General features: G+C 32.8%; 2 protein-coding genes across 3 annotated transcripts in view; one reads left to right on the top strand and one right to left on the bottom strand.

Annotated features, from left to right (window-relative positions):
- Positions 1-1335: 1335 nt before the first annotated feature.
- Pis (phosphatidylinositol synthase) lies at positions 1336-7882 on the bottom strand. The gene is made up of 4 exons (XM_088256416.1): positions 7698-7882; positions 7484-7618; positions 5569-5886; positions 1336-3070 (listed from the first exon to the last, which is right to left on the bottom strand). The coding sequence occupies exons 1-4, from the start codon at positions 7735-7737 to the stop codon at positions 2910-2912; spliced, it is 654 nt and encodes a 217-aa protein (XP_088112542.1). The 5' UTR covers positions 7738-7882; the 3' UTR covers positions 1336-2909.
- A 546-nt stretch (positions 7883-8428) lies between these two features.
- The window catches only part of LOC148311577 (uncharacterized), a 58326-nt gene continuing 40950 nt past the window's right edge, over positions 8429-25804 (top strand). For both annotated transcript variants that reach the window (XM_088256409.1, XM_088256408.1), the window contains exon 1: positions 8429-8811. In XM_088256409.1, coding sequence (XP_088112535.1) covers positions 8650-8811 — 162 coding nt within the window. In that variant the 5' untranslated portion in view covers positions 8429-8649. The remainder of the gene's footprint in view (positions 8812-25804) is intronic.

Below are 25804 nucleotides of genomic sequence, written 5' to 3'. Positions count from 1 at the left end.
ATATATCGCAGTCTCACCAGCGCAAGACCGCGGACTCATAATGATGTCAGGTGTAACGCCAATATGATTTTAGTATCAATCTCTAGGTTTAACCTATTATATCTTTCTCATTTCTATACAGACACCAATAAGAATAGTGTAGAATATTTTGTGATATAAATGTAAATTTATTTGCTAATAATAATATCTAAAAATGATAATACCCTTTCATTAAGGGACATTAAAATAATAGAAAAACAACATATTGTTCAACTTTCAAATTCCATATATACAATACCAATAATGTTGATTTTTAAACTATAGAACTCAATGGAAAAGTGTGCCTTACATCTATGGGTTCTAGAATTTGGCATAGGATTATATTATTGAATACCGTCTAAAGGGGTGACCTATTTCACATTCAAATATTTTTACATTAATATTATTTAAACGACATTAAAAAACAATATTAACATTATTCCAATCATATTTCATAAATTCAACCGAAAATTTGCTCACAAACCAAACAAAAATATTCATTAAAAAATATATCAAATTGAATTTAAGACTTAAATTTACAATGTTTATGAGACTAGAACACACAACGCAATAAATACTTTAAAAATTATTATTTAAAGTGCCAAAGAGCATAAATTATTCATGAAATTTGATCATTTCTGTTATTCTTATATATAATTTTTCAAAAGTGTGTACAAACTAGTAGACAAAATCATGTGACTCGAGTCTATAGACAAAACAGGAAAGGGCAAATATTTATAGACAAAAATCAGATGTCTATGGAATACCTTTCGGATGGAAGACTTGAAACATCACTTGTCAGACAAATTGCCTACTAGCGTGCACCTACCTTATAAGTTAGCATATAACGTAAAAAAATGGTTAAAATTTACAGGAGACAGTGAAAATATTATTAAAATAATACAAAAATAAAAGCATCAAAGTAAATAAAAAATAAAGATACAAAAATTTCTTATTATTTATTGGAATATAAATTATTGGAACAAAATAAATTACACGGAAACATAATACACATTTTTCTTGTACTAAAGTCACTAATACCAATTGTTATGTTATCCTTTTATTGTGTGTAGCAAGCAGATCCTAAGATAATATTAAAAATAAGGATTTCATCCGCATTGATTTAGAGGATATACATTGTATAGTTCAGAGGTTTTATGTTAGTTAAATCATGTTCCTTTCCTTTTACATATATGATCATCTTTGGCAAGTTCAGTCCAACGTGACGTCATTAACATATTTTTTGTTGTTGTTGATATTTACTGTAGTAATTATTTGCTACTTCTTTAGTTGCTTGAAAGGTGATTGTTATAATTATTTTTATTTTTGTTAAATAACATGTAAACTTATTTTAAAAATAATTGTAATTTCTTGGAGGTTTGGTTTTGCAATCCAGAAAGGCTACTGTGGCATTTGTTACTTGCTTACTTTTGTTTGACAGGAATGATAAATACATATATTGATATCGTACCCAAATATATATAAGCCTTGATTTTGTGCAAAATTTCATTTGCCCATTTTACTCGAAAAAAATAAAATAAATGGTTATATTTATTAACCATTCTAAAATTAAAATTATTATATTATTTATAGTAAAACTAATTAAAAACATAATCATAGTGGTCCAGTCACTTAGTATCAAAAAAATATATTAAATTTTTTAGTTGATCTGATGGAATAAAAAAATATAATATTTTTTGGCATTTGTACTAAATGGCTAAACTATTAGTCAAAATAAAGGCAATATATTTTACCAATACTAGTAATCTACCAGCGTAAAAACAATATTTAGTAACCAACAGCAAAAAATTAACAAATTTTGGTTCAAGAATAAAAAAATATTAATAAATCATTTGAAGAAATAAAAAACGTAACAAACAAAGAGAGATAAAGCATTTTGATAATATAAATTCATCATATCACAATAAATAATAACTGTTCTCGCCAGGATAAGAACCCTGGTTTAGTGGAAATCAGGTGCTTTATTCAACTAAGCTACACAGACATCTATCTAAGCCAATAAATTGATAATTGCCTATTTCCAAAGGGAATTGTTAATACTCCTTAGTGTCATGCATGGACACCAACTACACTTCTAATCCAGGACCTAGAACGACGTGAATAACTTTTACAAAACGAATGCAGATGGTGACACAAAACCTTTATATTAGTTGATTATGTTTACCATTATAATCCTAGTTTTATTCCAGGATAAATTTATACCAAGTAACTAAAAAAAAATTATTAGCTGCGAAATAAAAAAACTAAATAAAAATAAAACTTGTGAGGGATGGATGGTGTTTTTTTTACTAGGTTCCAATCTAAACATTTTATAACCCATAAATGTGACTGCATTATGTACTAGATTTTAAAATTCTATTTTTTTTTCCAATAAAATATGAATTGTTGCTAAAAAGTTCTTAATAGGATTTTAAATTTAGCAAACAAAGGGTTTAACCTTATCTTAAAAGCTTAATTAAATGGTAATGAATAATGAAGGAAAGTCTTTGAATCAATTTTATACAATTAATAAAACTATCACAAAAAATAAAGGATCAAAATAAATGTAAAATGAGTTTTAAAATATTTTTTTACCGCCAAAAGTGACAGCATATAATATTTCAAATATACTTTATTCTTTTAAAAACATGAGCATAAAAACAAGTGAATCGAGAAAAACTTAATATTGAAGTATGTAATAAATAATGAAATACATACATATATGTATTCGATATGTGACATAAAATATAATATATATATATAAATTAACAAGCTTCTTTTAGCGCCCAAGAACAGCATACAGAAAACAAAACATCTTAAAAGTTTAACTCAATTTGGTCAGATTAAAAAGGTAAATATTAACAAATCTCGGGTTGTTGGCTTCATCCAGTTTAATTCTTTTGTTTGGCAGCAATGGCGGCGCGTTCATTCACATCTATGGTGGCAAGATTTAGCGAAGCCACAAAGCCGTGGATGAGGGAGATCAGGGTCTTTAAGATGGCGATGGGAGCGGAGAGCCACATTATAACACGGAAGAATCCTATTCCGGCAACTGAAATAAATAAAATAATTAATGAGTTTTGACCTTACCAAGAGTTTTATAATTGTATTTTTTTTCAACACGTTAAATGCCATCTATAAGATAACTCTACGATTGCGTTCTTTGCTAGGACACTGGCTACGAGTTATCTCGTACTGTGTTTACTTATTATTGCCATATTCGTGCAGTTATGATAAAATTCCTAGTTTATCAGTGATAATATGGATAGATGGCTGCTGGGAAGAGAACAAAAAATCAATGTTGGCTTACATGAACAGAATATTTTTTAAAAAATGAACAGAAAATACGATTATAATTTTCTTATTCAAAATCAAGAAGTAAAAGGATATTTTTATTGTTTGTGAAATTGGCTTTTTAGACAGGAATTCTGAAAATTGCCGTGGCATACAAAGTGTTAAACTCAAAGGCATCAATTACAGTAATATAATTTATATTGTTTATGGTTTATTTATGCAATTGCAACTAATAAAAACATTATGCATTATACAATTAGATTACCCAACAGATCTTATCATATATATGCACAAGTCTTCAGTGGAAGTTATATTTTTAGATAACCTTTTATCAATATGTTTAGGTACATAAGAATTACATAAACATAATATGTAAATTGGTTGAAGCAGTGTGTTCTATCTCAAACATACTCAGATTTTATTATGATTAAAATCTAAAATTATACCATATACATATCTTAGCATTACTGTTGAAGAACATACTTACTCATATGGAGTTATAAATAATAAAATAGGCAGCCTCGATATACAAACGAATTGTTATTATGTCCCAAGAGGTTCTCCATTTTATGCTTTCGTTAGTTAAGACTCCGTAGGCATGACAAGCAACTGTTGTGCATCTAGATGTCACACATTTACAACTACTTAGCAGGCCTATACAGGTGCCAACATGGAGGTGTTCTCAGTATTGCTTTTATTTTGGAATTTATTATTAGATTAAAACCAATATTTTTAGCTTTTCCACTTTTTTATTTGACCAGCGACCGGGTTTCGTCGTTACCGACATCATCAGACCAGTCTGATGATGTCGGTAACGACGAAACCCGGTCGCTGGTCAAATAAAAAAGTGGAAAAGCTAAAAATATTGATTTTAATCTAATAATAAATTAAAAATGCAATTCCATCACGAAGTGTCAGTGGATAATATAAATTTATTTTGGAAGTTGTATATATGACCAAATGCTGCATATATAATGGCTGCATCACTCCTATTCTATTACACAGCTGTGACACATGGCACCTTACAAGGGTCCACACCAGCGATAAACTAAACTGTGAAGAATTTAAGGCATGCGGTGGCTTCGATAAGAACAAAGAAATATGGCATAATCACAACTATCGTCAAGAAAAGGCGATTTACTTAGTTAAGGCATGTACTCGCATGGCTCCCGAGAGCCCCCATCGACCTTGCCTCTTTTGCAAGGCATTAGATTCCCACCGCCCAGACGTCCACTCCTGACAATCCATCAGTGGATCTCGTCTGAATTTCGGAATTCAGACTTAACGTGGGAGGATGCAAGGGAACTAGCAGCTAACAGTAAAGCCTGGAGGCAGTTTGTGGATTCCGCATGTTCCACATAGGGAACAGATATGGTCAAATGGAAATGAATATTTAGTCTTCACAACTGCTTTTCTGTCTCAGTATGTTTAATAACGGGCAGAATTTTATCGATGATTTGAATCGCGCTTGGGCACATGCAATCTCTGGTTGATGTGCATTATTGATAACATCAATAATAATAGTAAAATATGCTTAAAATATCGAATTGTGTAAAAGATGAGGGTTGCCTTTATAAAATAATGTTAAAGAATCCATAGAATCTGATTCAACAAGATTTTTTCTGAATATCTTTCAGCACTGATGTTTGTCTAATTGTTGTATGAATATTAATTTTTAAAAAATACACAAATATTTACTAAACCAATATTTCAATTACACACACACACATATTTCATTTATCTATTTTCTACTATACAATTTTCTCATAAGACTAAGTGGTCTGTGTTTGAAAATAGGAATCGAGTAGTAGTAGAGTGGGGATCGAACTACGGACCTTTAATTCAGAATTCACAACAATACCATAGAGTACAGACCGATTGGAAAATGACAATTGCCTATATTAATAATTAAAATATTACTTTGTTTTAAAATCATTATAAATATTTTATTACAACTTAATAATAATGTCTACCGGTTTAGAAGCTAACCGCTTCTTTATCAAGACTGATATAGTATAGTGATTTACATATATATAGTATAGTGGTTTTATATGTAAAAAAAATATAAAAAAATAAAAAAGTATAGTGATTCTATATAACATGTATTAATCACTATACATAAAGTATACTTATTTATACATATGGTATAGTGGTTTTAAAACAATGTTATATTTTAATTATAAAATGGAAAATCACTAAGTTGGTGCTCAAATATAAATTATATGCCTATATTAAGTTTATTAAAATGTTTCTTACTCAACGGCCCCTCGGTGAAGTGCAGCAAGTACAGGGCGGCGTAGAAGGCCTCGTTCCCGGCGCACATGCCAAAGAGGACCGCCTTGTTGGTGTAGTAGACGTTCATTACGGCGTTCTCCGACATGTCGATGAACTTGTGCGAGGCCTTGCCCTGCAGCGTGGACGTGTGCAGGTACAGCCAGTGGCAGGTGACGTCGATGGCCGTGGACAGCTGGAGCCAGAAGGCGTGCTGCGGGTAGAATGTGGCCAGCGTGATGCACAGGCACATGGTGCCGGCGCGGTCCGTCAGCTGGTCCAGCATAGCACCAAACTTGGTGCCTGTAATCGACAACATTGTTTTAGTATCCTTAATCAACAAAATATCCGTAGTAAACAACATATTATCAACAAAATTTTAAAACATTGGGTACAGGAAACGCTTAAAAGCGACTTTTATATAAAGTAGTATGTGGGAGACGCTTACAAGCATTCAATTTTCTTCCTTTTTGTAGAGCGCAAGATGACAAAAAAAAATTACAGGTCGGAATGAGGTTTACGGTTACTAGTGATTAGGTTACTTGTGATTAGTATACAACCATAATTAGTATACTAATTAGGGTCGGGGTTGATGAAAAAACCGCCCAACAACAATGTGTTAACATTTTCGTAGTACCTACCCGTAATGAAGAATAATATTGCTCAAATGAAAATAACAAAAATTTCTTAATAAACAACACATTTTATCAAAGTAATAAAATAAATTAGTAAGCTTATTTATTTTCACAGGGACTTTTACCAGACTGACCACTGTAACATGTCAGTGAAGACGACAAAACAGTCGTTTGAAAATTAATCAAGTGGAAAAAAAACTAAATAGGCGGTGTTTTATTATTTAATAAAATGCAGTTCAACCAAAAAATGCAAATAGAAAATTTAAATATCTATAAAAAAAAAAAAATAAAAACAAAATCTTCGTAGTACCCATGGTGAACTAAATTTTCTCAGTACACTAAACTCCAATGCAAAATAAAATGTTGACAAGGGGCAATAACAAATCTAATCATAATCGAATCATTTATATTATTAATAAGCACGAAAAATGGTATTAGTAGTTTTATTTCTATATTTATATTGCACAGTAAAATTTTATGTGTCTACATAAAATCATGGGAATCAAAAAACAAAAATGTCTTAAGTTTTTAAAATAAACTAAATATAAAATGGGTAATCCATGTGTGATTCATTCGTAATCAATATTTTTTTCCATCATAGTTCAAAGAAAATTATTAATACTGAATATATGGCGGGTTTAAATATACTTTATGACTTGTTATCATAGGTTGGATTATCAAGTTTAATCTTTTTATGGAAGGAATAATAAATATAATGCAAAATAGAAAATGTTAAATATATTTAATCAACCTTGGACTGAAAAGTTTTATATATAAAAAAAAATATATTGTATATGTATTAATTAAATTAAAATTATATTGTTTACATATATTTAATACATACTTTTATTTTATTAAAATTTCATTTCAAATATCAATTTCATACTATTTTAGTGGGCCTAACTGACTCGATATTAAAAATAGTTGTGGTAGTGGATTTGAACTAGGAAACTCTGGTTCATAGACCGCAACACTAATCACGGGACTGCAACCTGACAATTTTTCCCATTTTTTATAATTAGCAAAACATGGGCTTCTAAAACATGTTGTACCATATTTAGCATTTTTGTACAATTCCCTAATACTATTTTCATGTCCACCACTATTTACCTATAGAATTCAATTTGAAATGTAAATATCTGATTTCCAAATGTCGCAGTCAAAAACAAATATTGATTTACATGTTGCCTTATTTGCTTCTGGTGTGCTGATATTTGTTCGCATCTTTTTTACGCATAATTTAAGAATACAATATTTCCACTTACTTTGGTTGAAATATCTCGCAGCATGTCCATCCACGGCATCCAGCAAGCCAGAAAGTACGTAGCACCAACAGGCTACGATGTAATTAGTTGGCATAAAATAGAACGAAATAATAGCGAGGATAATGCGTCCATATCCTATAACAAGAAAAAAATCATTGTGGCGTGATAATCAAATTAGCAAATTCATTATATCCAAAATAATTTACTTCCTTACCAATGAGATTCGGAACGAAAAGAAATATGTTCTCAGACATTTTTTCTGGTTATTACAGTCGTGCCCGATGTGATAAAAACCTAAAGAATACAATTCGTAAACAGTACCACCCTTTTCCAGCCTGTGCGCGCAAACCCGGATTTTCAAATGTATGGAGCACGGAAAATTATTTGACGTACAGAATGACAGTTCGCCGAAGAGTACAAAATAACGTTTCGAAAATGTGTAAAAGAGAAACAGAAATAGTAGATATGCAAAAAAAATATGAAGAAAATTTTTAGCACCTCATCAAAAAGTTAATATTATTTGTAAGATAGCTACGAAAGAGTCCTCATATTGATATTATTTTTACAAATAAATTCAATAATTAATAAGTCTTCTTTGCTAGATGGCGACAAGCTCATCGGGACGTACGTCCTAGATTGTACATCCGTTTAAAGCCAGATACTTTAAGCTTGGTAGAATAGTTTACAGAGTTAAAAATAATATCCTTATTTTTATCACTCCCATGCAAGCTGAGGGTGAGGAAAAGAGACAAAGCAAACATTGTACTTGTGTGTTGAATACGTATTTGGACCAGGATAAAGTTGGAGGGAGATGTAGTCAAACTTGTAGTGCGTTATCTTTCTCTTTGAAACTGAGATTCGTGTTTAAAACTTCGAAATATGTTTATTATAAGCTTGCAGTCTATACCAAATAGAGTCTATGGTAAAAGCTTCCGAAATTTACCTGTAGAGGGCACGTTTGTAAGTAGTGAAAAATGATGGTCGGCTCTCGTCAAAAATAATGATGATCGCTAAGAAATATAAAAGAAAAGTGACTCAAATACATTGAAAAGTTTTCACAATGATACCCTGAGTGTTTGAGGGTGGTGTAGAAAGGGTGTGCGTGTAGTAAAGGAGTATAGTGTAGCGAGGTCATAAGACTTGTCATCTGACCGTCCTCGTCCAAGATGGCTCCCTCCCCCGAGCACGATAAGGAGCCGAAAGCGCCTGACAAAAGCCACTCTCAAATTGGTGATAATAGTTCGAGTGACATTCAAGTGCCAGTGGTGGAAACGCAACAATATTCGGATACAACCCCCGGCGCGACGGGAGGCCACACCGATCCCGAGGTAGGGTTTTTGTCATTTTTGACTGACCTCTTTATGTCCGCTGTATTTCGAATTTGCAGCCCTTTTCGCCGTTTATCGAGGTTTCCGCGGTGCAGTCAATGGCAATAAGCTCGTCTGGTACCAGAAAATCGTCTTGGTCGTTTTAGGATATTAATTGTATTCGGACTATCAGCGTTCCGCTATTTGGTCAACCGCCATAGCGAGCGGCTGCAAGTGCATTGCATTACACCCGCTAACTTTATCAATTATTTTATCACATTCTACAGGTCTAATCCGAGTCCTTACTTCCTGATAAGTGATAACAATCATCTGAAGGTCAATGTGATATTTATTATCCTCTGTTTTTACCCGATTTGTGATACTTTCAAAATTATTCTAATTTTAGGTAGTAAACAGCTCATTTTTCCCGTTTTTTTTCCATACGCACATTTTCGCTCTGCGTTTTGTGAACATACAAATTCTTGGTTTTCTTATCCATTTAATTAAAATCATAAATAATGACTCCAAAAAATATATTCCACATAAAAGTAAATAAACCAATACTCTTTACGTTCATTGTATTTCTTATTTTGTAATAACTACTATTCTACGCTACGGTTTGAATTTATTTAGATATTTCCTCCATTATCAAAATAAGAACCTTATCTCACAAATATATTTTTTTTTCTCTTACGATTTTTAAAATAATTTAAATCGTTTTAAGTGACAATTTATGAATTTATTTTTGAATAATGCGATTTTACTATATAGTGATTTATGACATGACAGGGGCAGTGTTGCCATTCCTCGGATATCTTACCTCGCGATTATTTGCGAATGGATTTATGAATATCTAAAATAAATAGCGAATATAATAATAATTTAATTTTATAGAGGAGGGGCTACCTATATTATAAATTTATGTCGTAATAGGCGTTTGAAACATGTTCTAGTCGTGGATAAAATAAACTGTCATAAAAATGTGGTTCTGTAACAAAGTGTTCAAATTTATTAAAATTTCTTTTAAAATACATACGTTTACCTGTAGATAATATTTCTCATGACAGAACTCCGCAAATAATGATTTTATTAAAACGCCTACACTGGAGTTGTAGTGATTTATACGTCGCGGCAATCGGATTTTATATTTTAAAGTGTTAGTTCACTGTCGAGGAATGCACGCTTAATTTGTTCTTATTACTCTTTTTTTAAATAATTTTTATGTATGATTATTTCACTATAAATGTATGAAATATATATTATTTTTTATTGACGATAAATCGATCGCTATTGTTAAATTATTAATGTACTTTGGTCCATCGTCTGGCTGATAGTTCGTATGTAAAGTCTGATCACAGTTATTTTACCTCTACTTTTTTTTTAAAATTATTTATTTGGCAGTATAAATAATAATAATAAAAAAAACTAGAGGTAAAATAACTGTGAACAGACTTTAGTTATAATTCAATATCACTTTTATTTTATTCAAATCATATTCAATTGCTGGCAACACCATAAAATAAAATAGAATCGTTTCCCACAAGTATGTTAGGTACTTTTGTGTTAACAAAAATGACACCAGTTAAGGTGAACAGCTGGCCGTCAGCGCCGGCCTTGACTCGCATATTATACTACTACTATCATCACGCCTGTTCTCCGCAGGGGTAGGCAGAGAGGTCGGTACGCCATATTTTTCTATCCTGTCATACACTTCTAGTCTCCCTTACATTCATACATGTCCTCCTTACATAAACGTTGACACTTCGGTTTGGTCATGCCTTTCTTGGTCGTCCTCCTTTTGATTTACTTTTCACATTTTCAAAATATACTATCTTAGTCATTCTCTCGTCATAAATTCACTCCACATGTCTAAACCACCTCTGAGATCTTTTCCTAATCTTTTTAACTAACCCTAACTCATCCTTACACTTTCTACTAAAATATTTATTTTTATTTCAGTCATTCATAAATTTTCCACACATCTGTCTAGGGGATCGCATCTCAACGAGGTTAGCTCTGCTTTCATCCTTTTTTTCCAATTCCATGTTTCGCTTCCATACGTCGGTGTTGGCATTGTCGCATGTTGTTATACTTGGAAAATGAGTATCAGACTATTGTAGCAAGCAAATGTTTAGAAAATGGGTATCAGTGTTTGGAATAGATTCCAAGAAAATCCAAATCAATCGGTATATAGCCTGGAGGGTCAGTGTTGCCAGCTCTGTCAAAACACTATTGTATTGAAAACAAAAATCTTTGAAATAGTTCTATGGTTTTGAAAAGAAATAAGTTATTGAAAGGTAATAAGTTAAAAAAATTGTAAAAATATTTCTTCCTTATACTAATGTATATTCTAAAAACAAAAAATATTCGAAAAATCGGGCGTGAAAATACATGCGACCTCTCCGGTGGTGTCCGGTGGAATGAAAGCGACTTAACGAATGTTGGGCATTAAAGAACTGCCCAAATCTGTGGATTTCCAGCTGCCATGAGCATACCCAACCGATGAAAATAGTCGAACGCACGAATGCACTTCTGGAATGTGTGTATTTATATGTACTACTACTACAGCGTCGCGCCGTTTCTCTGCAGAGGTAGGCAGAGAGGATGGAACGCCACACTCTTCCGTCCTAACCTAGCTTCCTCCACATCCATACATGCCCTCCGATTACGTAGACTTTTGACACCACCAGGTTTTAGTGTATATTTATGCATCACAATATGTCAACGAGTCTACGATAATTGGAGACGCCATCTAATGAGGAATATAGTACGGTCAATCCAAAATGGTTCCCGGTAAGATAGACGATTATGTGTAAGCTACAATAAATTATCGTCGGAGATCTCTGTTAACTGGCAGTACACAACGGAGTCCTGGTTCCAACCCTAATGTATGGAAATGAAGCATGGAGTTGGCAAAAAAAGGATGCAAGTAGACTGAGTGCATTCGAAATGCGATCCCTGAGAGGAATGTGCGGCAATATGATGTATGATAGATGTTTTTTTTTTTTTTTTTTTATTCATTTAATATATTTACATTTTTATTTATAACATAATAACATTTGAATCATTTATACATATGTAGAACTTTTATATTTCGATTCGCTGTGCCTCTCCATAAAAGAGTCTGTGCTCTTGTGTTCGAATGTTCGAATCGTAAAATAAGGAAAGAATGCAAGGATGAGATAAGCACTAACAATAAAATTAAGAAAGGTGTGTTGAGATGTTTTGGACATGTGGAACGATTGAGCGAGGAAAAAAACAGTAAAACAAATTTATCAGGCGAATGTTGTTGGATAAAGGAGCAGAGAAAGACCGAGGAAAACCTGGCATGGTCAGGTTTGTCAAATATTTGAAAGCGGTCTGGTCAGGAGTTGAAATAATCGGCGGGTGTGTATGAAGAGATGCATGAATGAGGAAGAGGCGAAGAACGTGTGCAAAGACAGAGAAGTGCGGCGCTATATTCTCTCTGCATACCCCCGCGGAAAAGCAGTGTGACGGTCAGTCAGTTTGTTAGTATCTCCGTTAACGTAGAAAAATGTTTTTACCAAAGTGAAACTAACGAGATATTGGATTTTAGTTTTAATTGCGAATATCCGCCATTATATCGGTCTAACAGTTTGTAAAATGCAAATCAATTTTTACACAACTCTGAAATTTCATCCAAATTTAATAACACATTTCGTTATACGTCTCTTTCATATGCAAATCGTTAATTACAGTTTTATATCCAGATGTTTTACAGTACAGTCAGCAGTCCGCCTTCTCCTGAGGAGTTTTACTTAGTTTCCTCCCAGCAATGAGCAAATGCTGACAAGTTCCCGATTGGCCCACACTAGATTATCCCCCCTCTTCCCAACACAGATTCAAATAAAACATGTTGAATTAGCTAGAAGAAACAAAAATCCACTAAATGATCTATAAACCTTGTACATAATAAGCAAAGTAAATAATAAATGCAATTCTAACTAACTAACTAACTAACCATCACGCCGCTCCCCCGCAGGGGTAGGCAGAGAGAATCGAACGCCACACCACTCTGTCTTTGCAAACATTCTTTGCCTCTTCTACATTCATGCATCTCCTTATACATACCCGACGATTATTACGACTCCTGACCCGGCCGCTTTCAAGTATTTGACATACCTGATTGTGCCAAGTTTTCCTCGGTCGTCCTCTTGCAATTCCCATCTAAAAAAACTATTTTTACAGTATCAGTCTTAGGGATAGGAAACTGTATAATGTACAGTCAAATATATATTATTACTGAGCTAAGGTAATAAATAATATACCCGTTTCCTTTACCTTCCTTATTATCACCAATTTTGTATTTTCCATTAATATTTGATACAATATAAAGTAGTTGCTTAATTAATACAGCCGTAATTTGTAATTTATGATTTTTTTGTATGTGTAAGTTACTATCTACCCTCTGATTGCAAACAGTTATACAAGGTAACAAACGTTTTAACCAATATCACCAGTCTGTTTTTGGTTGTTTGGAAGATATTGTTTTTTATCAATAAGCCCACCAATATATATATATATATATATATATATATATATATATATATATATATATATATATATATATATATATATATATATATATATATATATATATATATATACAAATATATTTATTTCTTTTTTGTACATGAAGTTTAAATAAATATATATAAATGTGTTTGATAATGTCTTAATAAGACGAAACGCGTCACATTTTGTCATATAAGTATATGTAAATGGAAGTAGAATTCAATCCAATAACCTTGTTTAAATTTGGATATACTTATTACCAAATAATTTAAAATACAATTCTACCAACTGTCTGCTATTACAATAAATAAATATATAAATACCAATAATCTTCTTCAGTTGCCCGCCTGGCTCCCCGGACGGTGGCGATTGTCTGCAAAAGCAGATTTGTGTGGCTGTCTATTCTCTCTGTCTACCCCTATGTGGTAGCGGCGTGGCGGTTAGTTAGTTTTTAGAAAAAAGGGTTAATTAGTTTGATGAAAAAAGGGGTGGTGAAAATTTTATTACACAATAAATACCGAATGAATGGTATTTAGCCACCGATAACTGATTTGCAGAAAACCGGTAATGTACCATATGGGCGCTTGTGCACTACACAGAATTTACTGTCCGGCAGTCCGGTTAGCATGATAAAACGGATGATTGGCTTGGATTGGCTTGTGATTTTGGCCGTTTTTCTTCGAATTGGTGCGCTCGATTCGTGCGTGATAACGATGCGCGTAAATTCGATCACTCTAAACTTTCGTTGTCGCTTTTATTAAAAAAAAAAACCGGACTGCCGGACTGTAAAATTCCGTGTAGTGCACAAGAGCTCTATGCCCAGATCCTCCGATTTAACCGACTGTTCAGACCGTGGCGATCATCGGATTAATGTGAGATTAGCGTACTATCTGCTGTAGCCGTTTTCGGTTCTAGATACATTTCCGAATGGTCCATGTTACAGTCCGTTGGATTTATTGTCTGAAGAGCATTAGTCCGACGGCTCCGGCCGCTGATCGAGATCATCCAACCGGTTCTTGTGCAATATTGCTCTAGCATAATAATTGTGTCTTCTTTCGTCGAGCACGTGGCGCTGATTCATAGCCAGAGAATAGTGCCATCTGGCCTGTGCATCGGGTGAATCACCAGTATAAAAAATACAATCTAAATTATTGGACCATGCTATGCAGAAACCATCCAACCTAGAAGTTGTACAATTTGACTTTTTAATGAATGCTACGTCATCAATAGTATTTTTTTATTAGCCGAAAGACACCCAATCCAAAAGATCAACACAATATTTTTGGAGAACTTTTTTCTAACCCACAACCATTAAAAAATGTTATCCATGTGGGTTGACAGCTTTCAGCATTTTTGACGTTAAAATTATTTACCTACATGAGAATATTGTGAAAAAATCCATGTGATTTGGATGTGTTACTGTCACCGTGTGTTTGGGAACTAGAAGGAAAAAACAATTTCTTCGTTAGGTGGAAAAGATGATATCCGTCAAGTGGCTGCCGCCAGTGTTGATACACATTTGTGCCCGTTTTATCGATTTGTTTGTATACTGCAGCTGTCTTGTTTACAAATTTCAAATGTGATTTACGTACGACGGCATTTGCAAAAATTATTTATTTTTTATATTTTATTTATTTTGTTGGCTTATATTACATTTAAAACAAACTATTATTTACACTTAATTTACATAATATATAAATATATACATTATTTCACTCTTTTTATTCTTCATACATTCAGGCATCTCATCGTACATTTTCAAACCCTTATAAACCTTCGGGTTAAGCTTAGACTATGATGTTCTCTGAATCTAACCATGATGTTTGTATGAAAGCACTAAAATAAAGAATTCAGTCAAGATCCCGGAAAACAAAAAAAATATACATAACATCTTCCCCCGATAGGGTGCTTGTTTTTGTGCCATCCTGTAGAACCTAGAAATACGATTTTGCGATCTTGATATTCCCTTTTAGAATTCGATTTTCTTCAGCGCGTATTATTTTCTAATTAACTCAATAAATGGATTCTGCGGAACGCGAACTTGGGAAGAATTTTTAGATTAATCTTATTTACGTTTGGGTAATTGAAAATTAAGGGGAAAAATGGATTTTCCGTCTTCGCTCTCATTATTTTCGACTTACTCTCGAATATGTATGCTATGTACATTTAAAATATATATTTTAATCCCACTTGCCCTTCGTATAACCGCCATTCGAACTCGTGGAAATTCTTACAGCCACAGGAAAACGTGTATGAATTCTTACAGTACAACGCGTTAACTACTACATCGCGCATCGATAGAACACAATTTTAAATACAAAAATGAAATTAAAATAAAGCTCAGGAAAACTAATGGAACTACTTTAATCGAAAAAAATTAACGCCATACTATTTTGAAGATTAACGTCTACATTTTTTTGGTTTACCGAGATTTGAGTGGTAATCGTATACTATTGTAAATCAGGTTTTATTAATCGGCTAACTATTCTATTTTTATTTCATTTTCATTTTAATATTTTATTTTATTTTGAAATTTTCCAGAACAGTTACATAAATTCATTTACATTAACGAGTAACATAAAACAGGTATTTGTAACATTCTAGTACAAAATTTCACATTTTAAATTAAATAAAAACTGGAAGAAGGACGGGAGGGAGGAAAAGGGGAAAATGGAAAGATCAAAGCTCAAGTCAAAGACAAATTATGTGAAAATTTGACCAGTTAATTTATTTACAACATTTTTAGTATATTGATTCTTTCGTAATTAGTCAATCAAATTCAGCCTATGTTCGCAAAATAGCCTTTCACATTTCGCTCACTCCTTTCAAGTACGTCATAAATAAAAAAGACTTGATTTTTCAGGAGAACGTTTTCAAAGTTTAAAAATATAACACAATGTATTAAAAATAAATATCAAGCCACTTATTGAACTTTTTACTGTGCAACTAATATTTTTGAGTAAAACCTAAAGGTTTTTTCTCTATTTTTAAAATATTTAGTATATTTAAAAAAAAAAGATGAAACAATACCCTTTCTTCAAAATGCAAAAATAACATTTTCTTCCCTGTAGCGGGTAAATATTAAATTCAAAATCATCGTCTCTTTTGCTGCGATAGTAGTACATTTTCTGGGCATTCCGAAAACATGGACAACTGAAAATTGACGATTTTTGATTTATGACGTTCTTGAAAGGAGTGAGCGATTTTTGAAAAGTATTTTTTGAGCTGTGTCTCTCGAGAATTACGTATGCGATATTATGTACGCGCGGTTTGCAGGGCATACATGTGTTATACGCTTTTAACAACGTAAAATATGTGCCGAATACGCCCATTTATGTAGCCACCCAAGAATTTAAATTTATGGCCAGTATATTTGATAAGCCCGTGAAAATAATTGGAAAACTTGTTAAATTAAATCAAATTTGCTTTATTTTATTTTTAAATGGGTAATAAACAATTTTAAGGCTTATGACCCCTTATGGCAGGGATGGCGAACCTTTTTGAGACAATTTTTATCAATATAATAATATGTCGCGTGCCTCATGACATGGATGTAAAAGCACATCAAATGTTTGTGTACTTAGGATTTTTAAAATAAACAAAAAAATCACCTAGCACCGTGCGGGAAGTATTTAAACAATGCAATCTATTTATGCATGAATGTGCGAGTGTTTTTGCCTAGAATTTACACTCATGAATTACATGAAATTATAGTAACTTTAAACATAAAGAGTAAATCCACTCACAAGTAGGCATAGGCTATGAAACTTATAAAGTTGAAGCCTGAGTAGGGACATGATAAACGGTGTTGCATAAGCCGTAGCTAGATTTCAGAGTCACTTGGACGTTAGGTAATTCGAAAAAAAATATGCATGAATGTCGTCATATCCTTAATTTCCGTCGCGAAACTATTGATGAACGAAGAAAATACACATGGCTTTTTAAATGTTAAGATTTAAAAAAATACTATTTCCATTTTATAAATGTCCATTTCTAACGCTTGAATCATGGGTGTCTTTCGAATATGAAAATGCTGACGATTTAGATACCATTTTTGGAATAAAGAGTTAAATTTATTTTTTGCGTTGTGGCCCTTTGGCATTTAACCAGCGATATGTGAAATTTGTACTTTCTTTTCTCTTCATTTTAATTCTAATTTCGTATTTTTTTTATTTCCAATTTCGATTGGATAACAAAGGCCCTTTGTAATGGAATATATAGAATTGATGGGTGTATTGCTGTTACGGATTTTCCGGGATTAAAGAAAATTGTGAGATTAACGAAGTGTTAATATTACGACGTTTTACCGTTTAGCTATGGGGTCTTCTCTTTGGAGTATAATATGGACATGTTGGATTTTTGGAAATAGATTGAAAGGCTGGGCCCAGACTACGTGAAATAAAACAATTTACTACTGCCTAACATCAAAACACTGCATACGTATTTTTTTTAATGTGTGACATATTTGATATATTGCTCACTCCTTTCAACAACGTCATATATCAAAAAACTTTTTTTTTTTAAGTTTAAAAATATAGTAAAACGTATTAAAAATACCAAGCCACCTATTGAACTTTTTACTGTGTCTTTTTAGGTAAAACCTGAATGTTTTTTCTCCATTTGAAAAATATTTAGTATAATTAAAAAAATAATTAAACAATACATTTTCTTCAAACAAAAAAAAACATTTTCTGCCCTGTAGCGGGTAAATATAAAGTTAAAAATATGCCGCTTTTGCTGGGATATAGTACATTTAATGGGCATTCCGAAAACACGCTCAGCTGAAATATGACGTTGTTGAAAGGAGTGAGCGATATTTGATATATGTAGACCGAGGAAAACTTGCCACAATCAGGTATGTGAAATACTTGGAAGCGACCGGGTCAGGAGTAGAACTAATCAGCTGGTATGTATGAGCAGATGCATGAATGTGGAAGAGGCGAATGAATGTTTGCAAAGACAGGGTGGTATGGCGTTGTATTCTCTCTGCCTACCCCTGCGGTGAAGCGGCGTGATGCTTATTTAGTAGCCAGTTGTCATGAGAAAAATATCTAAAAAAATGCAAAGATTAATCGACTTTATTTTATAACTTGTATTAATTGTACATTTAAAAAAATCTGAACGGTCGAAATTTAAGTCATTGCATAATTAATAATTTCACCGTAAATAAGTACTTGTTTCATTTTTGGGTGTCTAATAATTGGACAAAACTATATTCGATCACACCAATCTTTCTTTGCTAAAAATCTTCACCTTTTCCACATTCATGTTTCTCCTCATTATTGTAACTCTTTTTTTCTGCGCTGTACTTTGTCTTCTTCGAAATAAATAATTTACGCTATACGAAGAAAGGCAAAACATTCGCAGAAAATCTGCTAACCTCAATGAATGTTAAATTTCACTAAATTATTCTCGAAATTGAAAATTCCTTTATTAAAATGTCACATTCAATGTTCCGGTGTTTTGTTCTGCGGGCGGCGCAGGGGGTATCTCGAAGGGAGAAGCGCAGACAAAGGCAGGGATCGTTGGTAGGGAGGGGGTGGGAAGTGGGGGAAAGGGTGGGAAAGGGGATGCTGTTGGAATTACGAGAAAAACAAAAGATTCGCCGTCTCAGATATTATTTTTCTAAATATACTTCGGAGAAAATTATTAAGTCGCTTTCGGAACGTACAACTTTGTCTTATTATATTTTACTACCCTGCTAAGTACAGGGGAGGTATTATATTATTTATTTATTATCCTACTTGCTTTCTAGGCATTTTACAATCTTTTGATTATAAACAACTACGTATTTTAGATATGACTTCTTGTGTTAGTAATTTTTTTTAGTTTCTCGAAGTATGCTGAACGGCATATATCCATATGGATAAAAATGTAAAAGTTTGTTAAAAATCACAAATGTCAAAAGTTTTTCACCGATCGCTTTGAAATTTTGACATAATTTTTTTCATATTATTTTTTGACATCTCATCAAAGATGAAGAAGAATATGGAAGTCTGGGCATTTACGGGGCTGACTACCGTCATAGGCTGGTTTAAGTGATCACTTTACACACGTGTAACATTCACCAATTCTACCCATTATTGACAACCACACTACTCAAATTCATGGAAGTTCTATATATATGAACCAATTTAGAAACCTTGTTCTTGAATCACTATAACTTCACTAGAGACATCTATTGGTGAGATGTAAAGAAGCTTTTTATTAAGCAGAAACTCTTATATTAGTATGTGAGATCCGAATCCTGGATTATAATCACACACATGAGAAACGCCAGAAAATACCATTTTCATTTTTATTATTAAGCTTATAATTTATTATAAGCTTAATATTTTTTTTCGTCTTTTATCATGTACCTTTATATAGGACTGTGACAGGCGTTTTTTATCTGGGTCACAAAATTACGGGTATATTATTTGAAACAGTGATTTTACTACAATGGCAGCGCCATCTCTTGAAAGTAACAGCATAACACGAGATACTAAATTTTGTTCATGGCGGACATCGTGCTTCTTGACAGCTGCTATCATTTAGCATATTCAATGTTTTCGATTTCACTGTTGTTTCAAAGATTTTTAATATTTTCATTGCTTCACTTGCTTCGTCAAAACAAACATATTAGCAATGTGTGCTTTATACTTTATTTATTTTTTCATTTAATCAGACTGAGCCACAGTAACCCGTGGGCGGATACAGCTAGTTATTTAAGTAAAGATTTTTTTTATTAATATCTCAATATGAATGAGAGATGGAAATATGGAATTCTAGGTAGCGATAGGGCTTACGACCTATAATAACTCGTATGTGTAGCAGATTCTGCATTTCCAAGCAATAATTTGGACACACTCACATTATAGTGACATAATATTTATTTTATATGCACCGACGATTCAATTTATTTTTAAAGCACGCAGTTATGGGTACCATATCGCTCACTCCTTTCAAGAACGTCCTAAATCAAAAAAACTTGATTTTTCAGGAGAACGTTTTTAAAGTTTAAAAATATAACACAATGTATTAAAAATAAATATCAAGCCACTTATAGAACTTTTTATCGTGCAACAGATCTTTTTAGGTAAAACCTGAAGGTTTTTTCTCCATTTGTAAATATTTAGTATGTTTAAAATAACAATTAAAACATACCTTTTCTTAAAAATGCAAAAACAACATTTTCTGCCCTGTAGCCGGTAAATATTAAGTTAAAAATACACCTCTTTCGCTGGGATATAGTACATTTTCTGGGCATTCCGAAAACATGCACAGCTGAAAATTTACGAATTTTGATATATGACGTTCTTGAAAGGAGTGAGCGATATATTTAGGTCTTGTAATGTTACAGCGTTCTAAAACCACATTTGCCCAATAAATGTTATGTAATTTTTGTAAAATAAACGTATCAATCCTATTACAGTTATTTTCCAAGGCAATCTCCGGTCTGCATCGCGCCCACACTCGCTTTCCCATTAGCTGTGTATCTGGCTCGGTACAATCAATCGCTTTTAAATACATTTTTTGCTATCGGTATGAGCATTGTAGTTAAAATTTCGTATTGTATTACTATGCAAGTAGGACTGGAGCGAGGTGCGAGCGCCTCCTACATGAAAAACGCCCCCTCGAATCATTTTTTACATACCAGAATAAGTTTTGCTCCAATTTGCTCCGCTGTAAAAATTTTCAACAAGGTTTTATAATGGAAATTTCGGTGATAAAACTGTCAAACTAAGGCAAGCGTACTTTTGTGCGGTTGAACCTTTATAAGTTTGTATTTTATTTTGTTAATCTGTTGAGTTTTTTCTTCCCGTCTTATTCCTCATTACTGAGGGTTGTGACCTTTGTGGAAGCACTGACTCTTCTCCAGTTATCCCTTGACTGCGCTGCACGTAGCGCTCCAGCCACCGAGGTGCCTGCTGTTGCCTTAACTTGATCGGTCTATCATATATCGCTCACTCCTTTCAAGAACGTCATAAATCAAAAATCGACAATTTTCAGTTGTGCATGTTTTTGAAATGCCCAGAAAATGTACTATATCCCAGCAAAAGCTGCATATTTTTAACTTAATATTTACCCGCTTCAGGGCGGAATGTGTTGTTTTTGCATTTTGATGAAAAGGTATTGTTTAATAATTTTTTTAAATATACTAAATATTTTTCAAATTGAGAAAAAACCTTTAGGTTTTAACTAAAAAAATCTGTTGCATAGTAAAAAGTTCAATAAGTGGCTTGATATTTATTTTTAATACATTGTGTTATATTTTTAATCTTTGAAAACGTTCTCCCGAAAAATCAAGTTTTTTGATTTATGACGTTCTTGAAAGGAGTGAGCGATATGTATAGTTAATCATCATTAATATATGTCTATTGAGTTTATGCATTTTATTAAAATGTGCCCGCCTGCCTATATGTGTCTACCTTCGTAGCGTACCGGTTAGCACGTTTGCCTACCCTGCTGGTGGTCCCGGGCTTGTTTCCATCATTGTTGACCATTTTACGTTTTATTTTCCGTTAATTTTTTTTTATTTCAAGCTATTTGGTCTTTGAAACCACTCGCCTGTATTCTGTACTCAAATGTATTTACAACTGGACACAATACAAAATAAAATATTTCAATTTACGATATAGTGTATAATACACACACACACACAGATATACATTCACATTTATAAATATATAAAAAAGAACAAGCAAATAAATAAAATCAAATATGTATTAGATAACTCAAAAACATGATCTCAAAAATATTCTATATTTTTTGTCTTATAGTAATACTGTCAACGGATGAATTAAAAATATCGGCCAATGGCCCATTTTCATTGCCGGAACAGTAATTACATTATATGACAGTAAATATTATGTTTCTCGTTCCGTCGCAGAGCCCGTGAAACCTTTGCAATAAAGCTGACAATAAAAAAATGCTTAATATATTAGCTTTACGACAGCCTTCCTGCTCGGGTATTGATTTTGGTCTCATTTCTCGTGTGGCGTCTCCCACGTGTCCGCTGACGTCCAATAGGGTAGGTACTATCACTCGGGAGGAATATCTAATTTAACATACTCAACCTATAAAAGAGTGTGTAAGACTCGTTTTGTGTTTATAACAGCCGATGCAATCAATATTTTCATTCATCATTTTCTTTTGCAAAATTCGCCTTCGTAAAAACGTTGTTTTCGTAAGTTGGTAACGAATGACGTAACAGAAACGAATCCACACTACTTCTATTACAGCTCCATAAAGCAGATACATAAAGGGATACACCCGATAACGTAAAATTTGATGACGTATAGCGGTGTCCGTTTTTCGTTTTATTAAAATATCTAAAGTTTAAACCTTCATATCTCCCTTACTTCTCTATAGATTTCAATAAGAATGTTACCTATAATCTTGTGATTTTTCATATTAATTTATTAGCCAATAGTAACATATCATGAGAATGATCCATTGCCCGTATGGAAGACGGAGTAGGCTTGAAATTTGATGACGTATAGCGGTGTCCATTTTTCGTTTTATTAAAATATTGAATGTATTAACCTTCATATCTCCCTTACTTCCCTACAGATTTTAATAAGAATGTTACTGATAATCTTGTGATTCTTCATATTAATTTACTAGCCAATAATAACACATCATGAGAATGATACATTGCCCGCTGGAAGACGGAGTGGGCTCCGTGTCGTTTGGTCCCCAATAGCGACACTCTTCCTATTGGGAGTACTGCGCACCTCCTATTACGGTTATTGACACACAACCTAATTAGCCTCGTTGTTTGTTTCCGACTAATTAGTTTCGCATTTGAACGACACTTGACGCACGAACAACGAAATAATTGTACCCTTGACTCGAGGAATGTAATTAGAACAATCCAACTGGCTGCCACGAATAGTCGTGTCAGAATGCGAATGTTCTAAATAACAAAAAAATGCAATAGCAGAAAAATATTTAGTCAGATTTTTGTGACGTCTTATGTGTCACGATGGAAGGATGCGCTAAAGAAAGGCGTGTGAACCATCGCAAATAGTTTTATTTTTTATTCTTCTTTTGCGATTTTTGTACTTTTCTTCGTGGATTTGGTGTGTTAAAATAAACCCATGCAAATAAATTAAAATCGCTTACGATTTAAGAAAAAAATCTTAGGATAGCTTTTAGCTGTCAAAATAATACCGCACTCCTGTAGATGGGAATCTTACATACTACATAGTGATGGGCAGAACCGAATTAAAAAATGAACACCTAATTCATTCAAACTGAATATTTAAGTCCCAATATGCGATAAATTGTAACTCAATTTTCGTTTTTGTTTGAAGAGTGAAAATGAGTATTACGTTTATGTATGTACAGTATCTACTCAATGAATTAGGGCCACCCATTATTTTTATGAATACTCTGAAATCCTTTGGATTATTATATTTATTTTACATAAATACTTTAAGTTTTCTATTGACATCTAATATCATGTACATTACCTTCAATAATATGTAAAATATACCTGGATTATTTAAGCCTTTACAAAATTTCAAACCCTTTTTCTGAGAAAGGTCCCTAATTAGCCCAGGTAGACAGATAGTTGAAAGTTCAAAAAATAGTCCTATCTCATTTATTAGTGAAGTTTCTTGAGTTCTGGTTGTTGTTTTGTTTAGAGAGGTTATATAGTTATCGTGTCTTGTGAAAAAAAAATAATTTTTAATTTTAGTTCGTAAAGTATAAAAAAAATTTGTAAACACAAGTGTTTTTTTTGAAAAGGACAAAATGGGAAAAAGTAAAGACATTTCTGAGGAAAAAAAGTCTAGTGTTATAGTGCTACTGAAATTAGGAATACTATCTAATAGAGAAATTTCAAAAAAAGAAAACGTTTCTCGTCAAACAGTGGACAGAATTTCAAAATCAATAAAAAATCAGTCACCCGCCACCAGCAATCGGCGAAAGAACTGTCGTAGGATTAGAAAAACAACACCGAGGACTGATCGAAAAATCTTTCAAAGTGCCTTAGAAAACCGTAGTGCATCAGCAAAAACATTAAAAATAAAATTGGAAGAAGAGGGTATAAATATATCGGTATCAACACTGAGGCGACGTCTTTACGAAGTAAATCTGAAATGCAGGCGCCCTGTAAAAGTACCAAAATTGACACCACGAATGAAAGCGGATCGATTAAAATGGGCCAGGCTACATCGAAATTACTCGGTAGATGATTGGAAAAAGGTATTTATTTAAATTGAATTTTCAACATATCATTTTAGTAAATAAACTTATATATTTGAATTAAACTTAAATTTTCATTATTTTTCAGGTCATCTTTAGTGATGAGTGCCGGTTAGAAGCCGTGACAGAGAGCCGTCGATTCGTCAGGAGAACACCAATGGAACGTTACAATGAGGCCTGTGCGGTAAAAGTTATCAAACACCCCCCTGCAACAATGATATGGTCATGTATTATTAACAATTTACCTGGGCCGTTGTTTTTCGTGGAAGGAACAATGAACCAAAATTCCTATAATCAGGTCCTCGAACGAATTTCATTGCCCTTCTACCATACACTCGACCCAACAGAAGGTCCATACACCTTGCAGGATGGGGCACCTTGCCACCGGGCTAAATCAATAATAAAAATTTTGTCTAACAAAAATCTGCCTTTGCTCCCCTGGCCTGGAAATTCTCCGGACCTTAATCCTATAGAAAACGTATGGAGCATGTTAAAAAATAAGGTATACTCATTTCCAAATCCGACAGTAGACTGTCTAAAAAAAAATATTCAAAAAATTTGATCAGAAGACGAAGAAATAAAAAACATGATAAAACAGTGCATTTTAAGTATGCCAAAAAGAATTGAGGCAGTTATTTCTGCCAAAGGTGGAAATACTAAATACTAACTATATTTATATGAAAATATATGCATAATTTAAGCGTAATAAAGTGTTCATGTGTAAATAAAATTCAATGTTGTTTTATTCAAGGTTTTCTCTGAGTTATTCCTGTTTGAATTGAGAAATTGCGCGAAATTCTGCGTGGCCCTAATTCATTGAGTAGATACTGTATGTATGTACACGTATATGGTTTTGAATTCAATCACTCAACGCTAATCTGTGCTCATATTTGATTGAATCAAAGGAAAGTGCGACTCAAACACCATCAGTTTTACATATTACATGTATTGATTTTACCACATTAGTAAAAAAACAGTGACTAAATTTTTGCTTCATTGGGAGACATAAATAATACTGTGTATTATTTGAGGGTAAAAGCCCAGTCTTCGTTAAATCGCAACTTAATTTTCTCTAAATCCAGATAACATTTTACGTAATTGATTTTTCTTTTCTTAAAACACTGTTTTCGCATTGAAAAACTTGGTTTTTCATCAAAATAATTGTATGGGTTTGAAAAAATATATAGCAATATCTTTTTATACATATTCTAAAAAACAAAAAAATATTCAATATATATTCTTTAAAACATCAGGCGTGGAAAGACGTGTGACCTCTCCGGTG

Source organism: Brachycentrus maculatus, unplaced genomic scaffold (assembly GCF_059751285.1).
Source record: "Brachycentrus maculatus isolate JH-2025_06_01 unplaced genomic scaffold, ASM5975128v1 h1tg000061l, whole genome shotgun sequence".
Lineage (NCBI taxonomy): Eukaryota > Metazoa > Arthropoda > Insecta > Trichoptera > Brachycentridae > Brachycentrus > Brachycentrus maculatus.
Note: the sequence above shows the minus strand (reverse complement) of the source record. Positions and strands in the feature narration are given on the sequence as shown.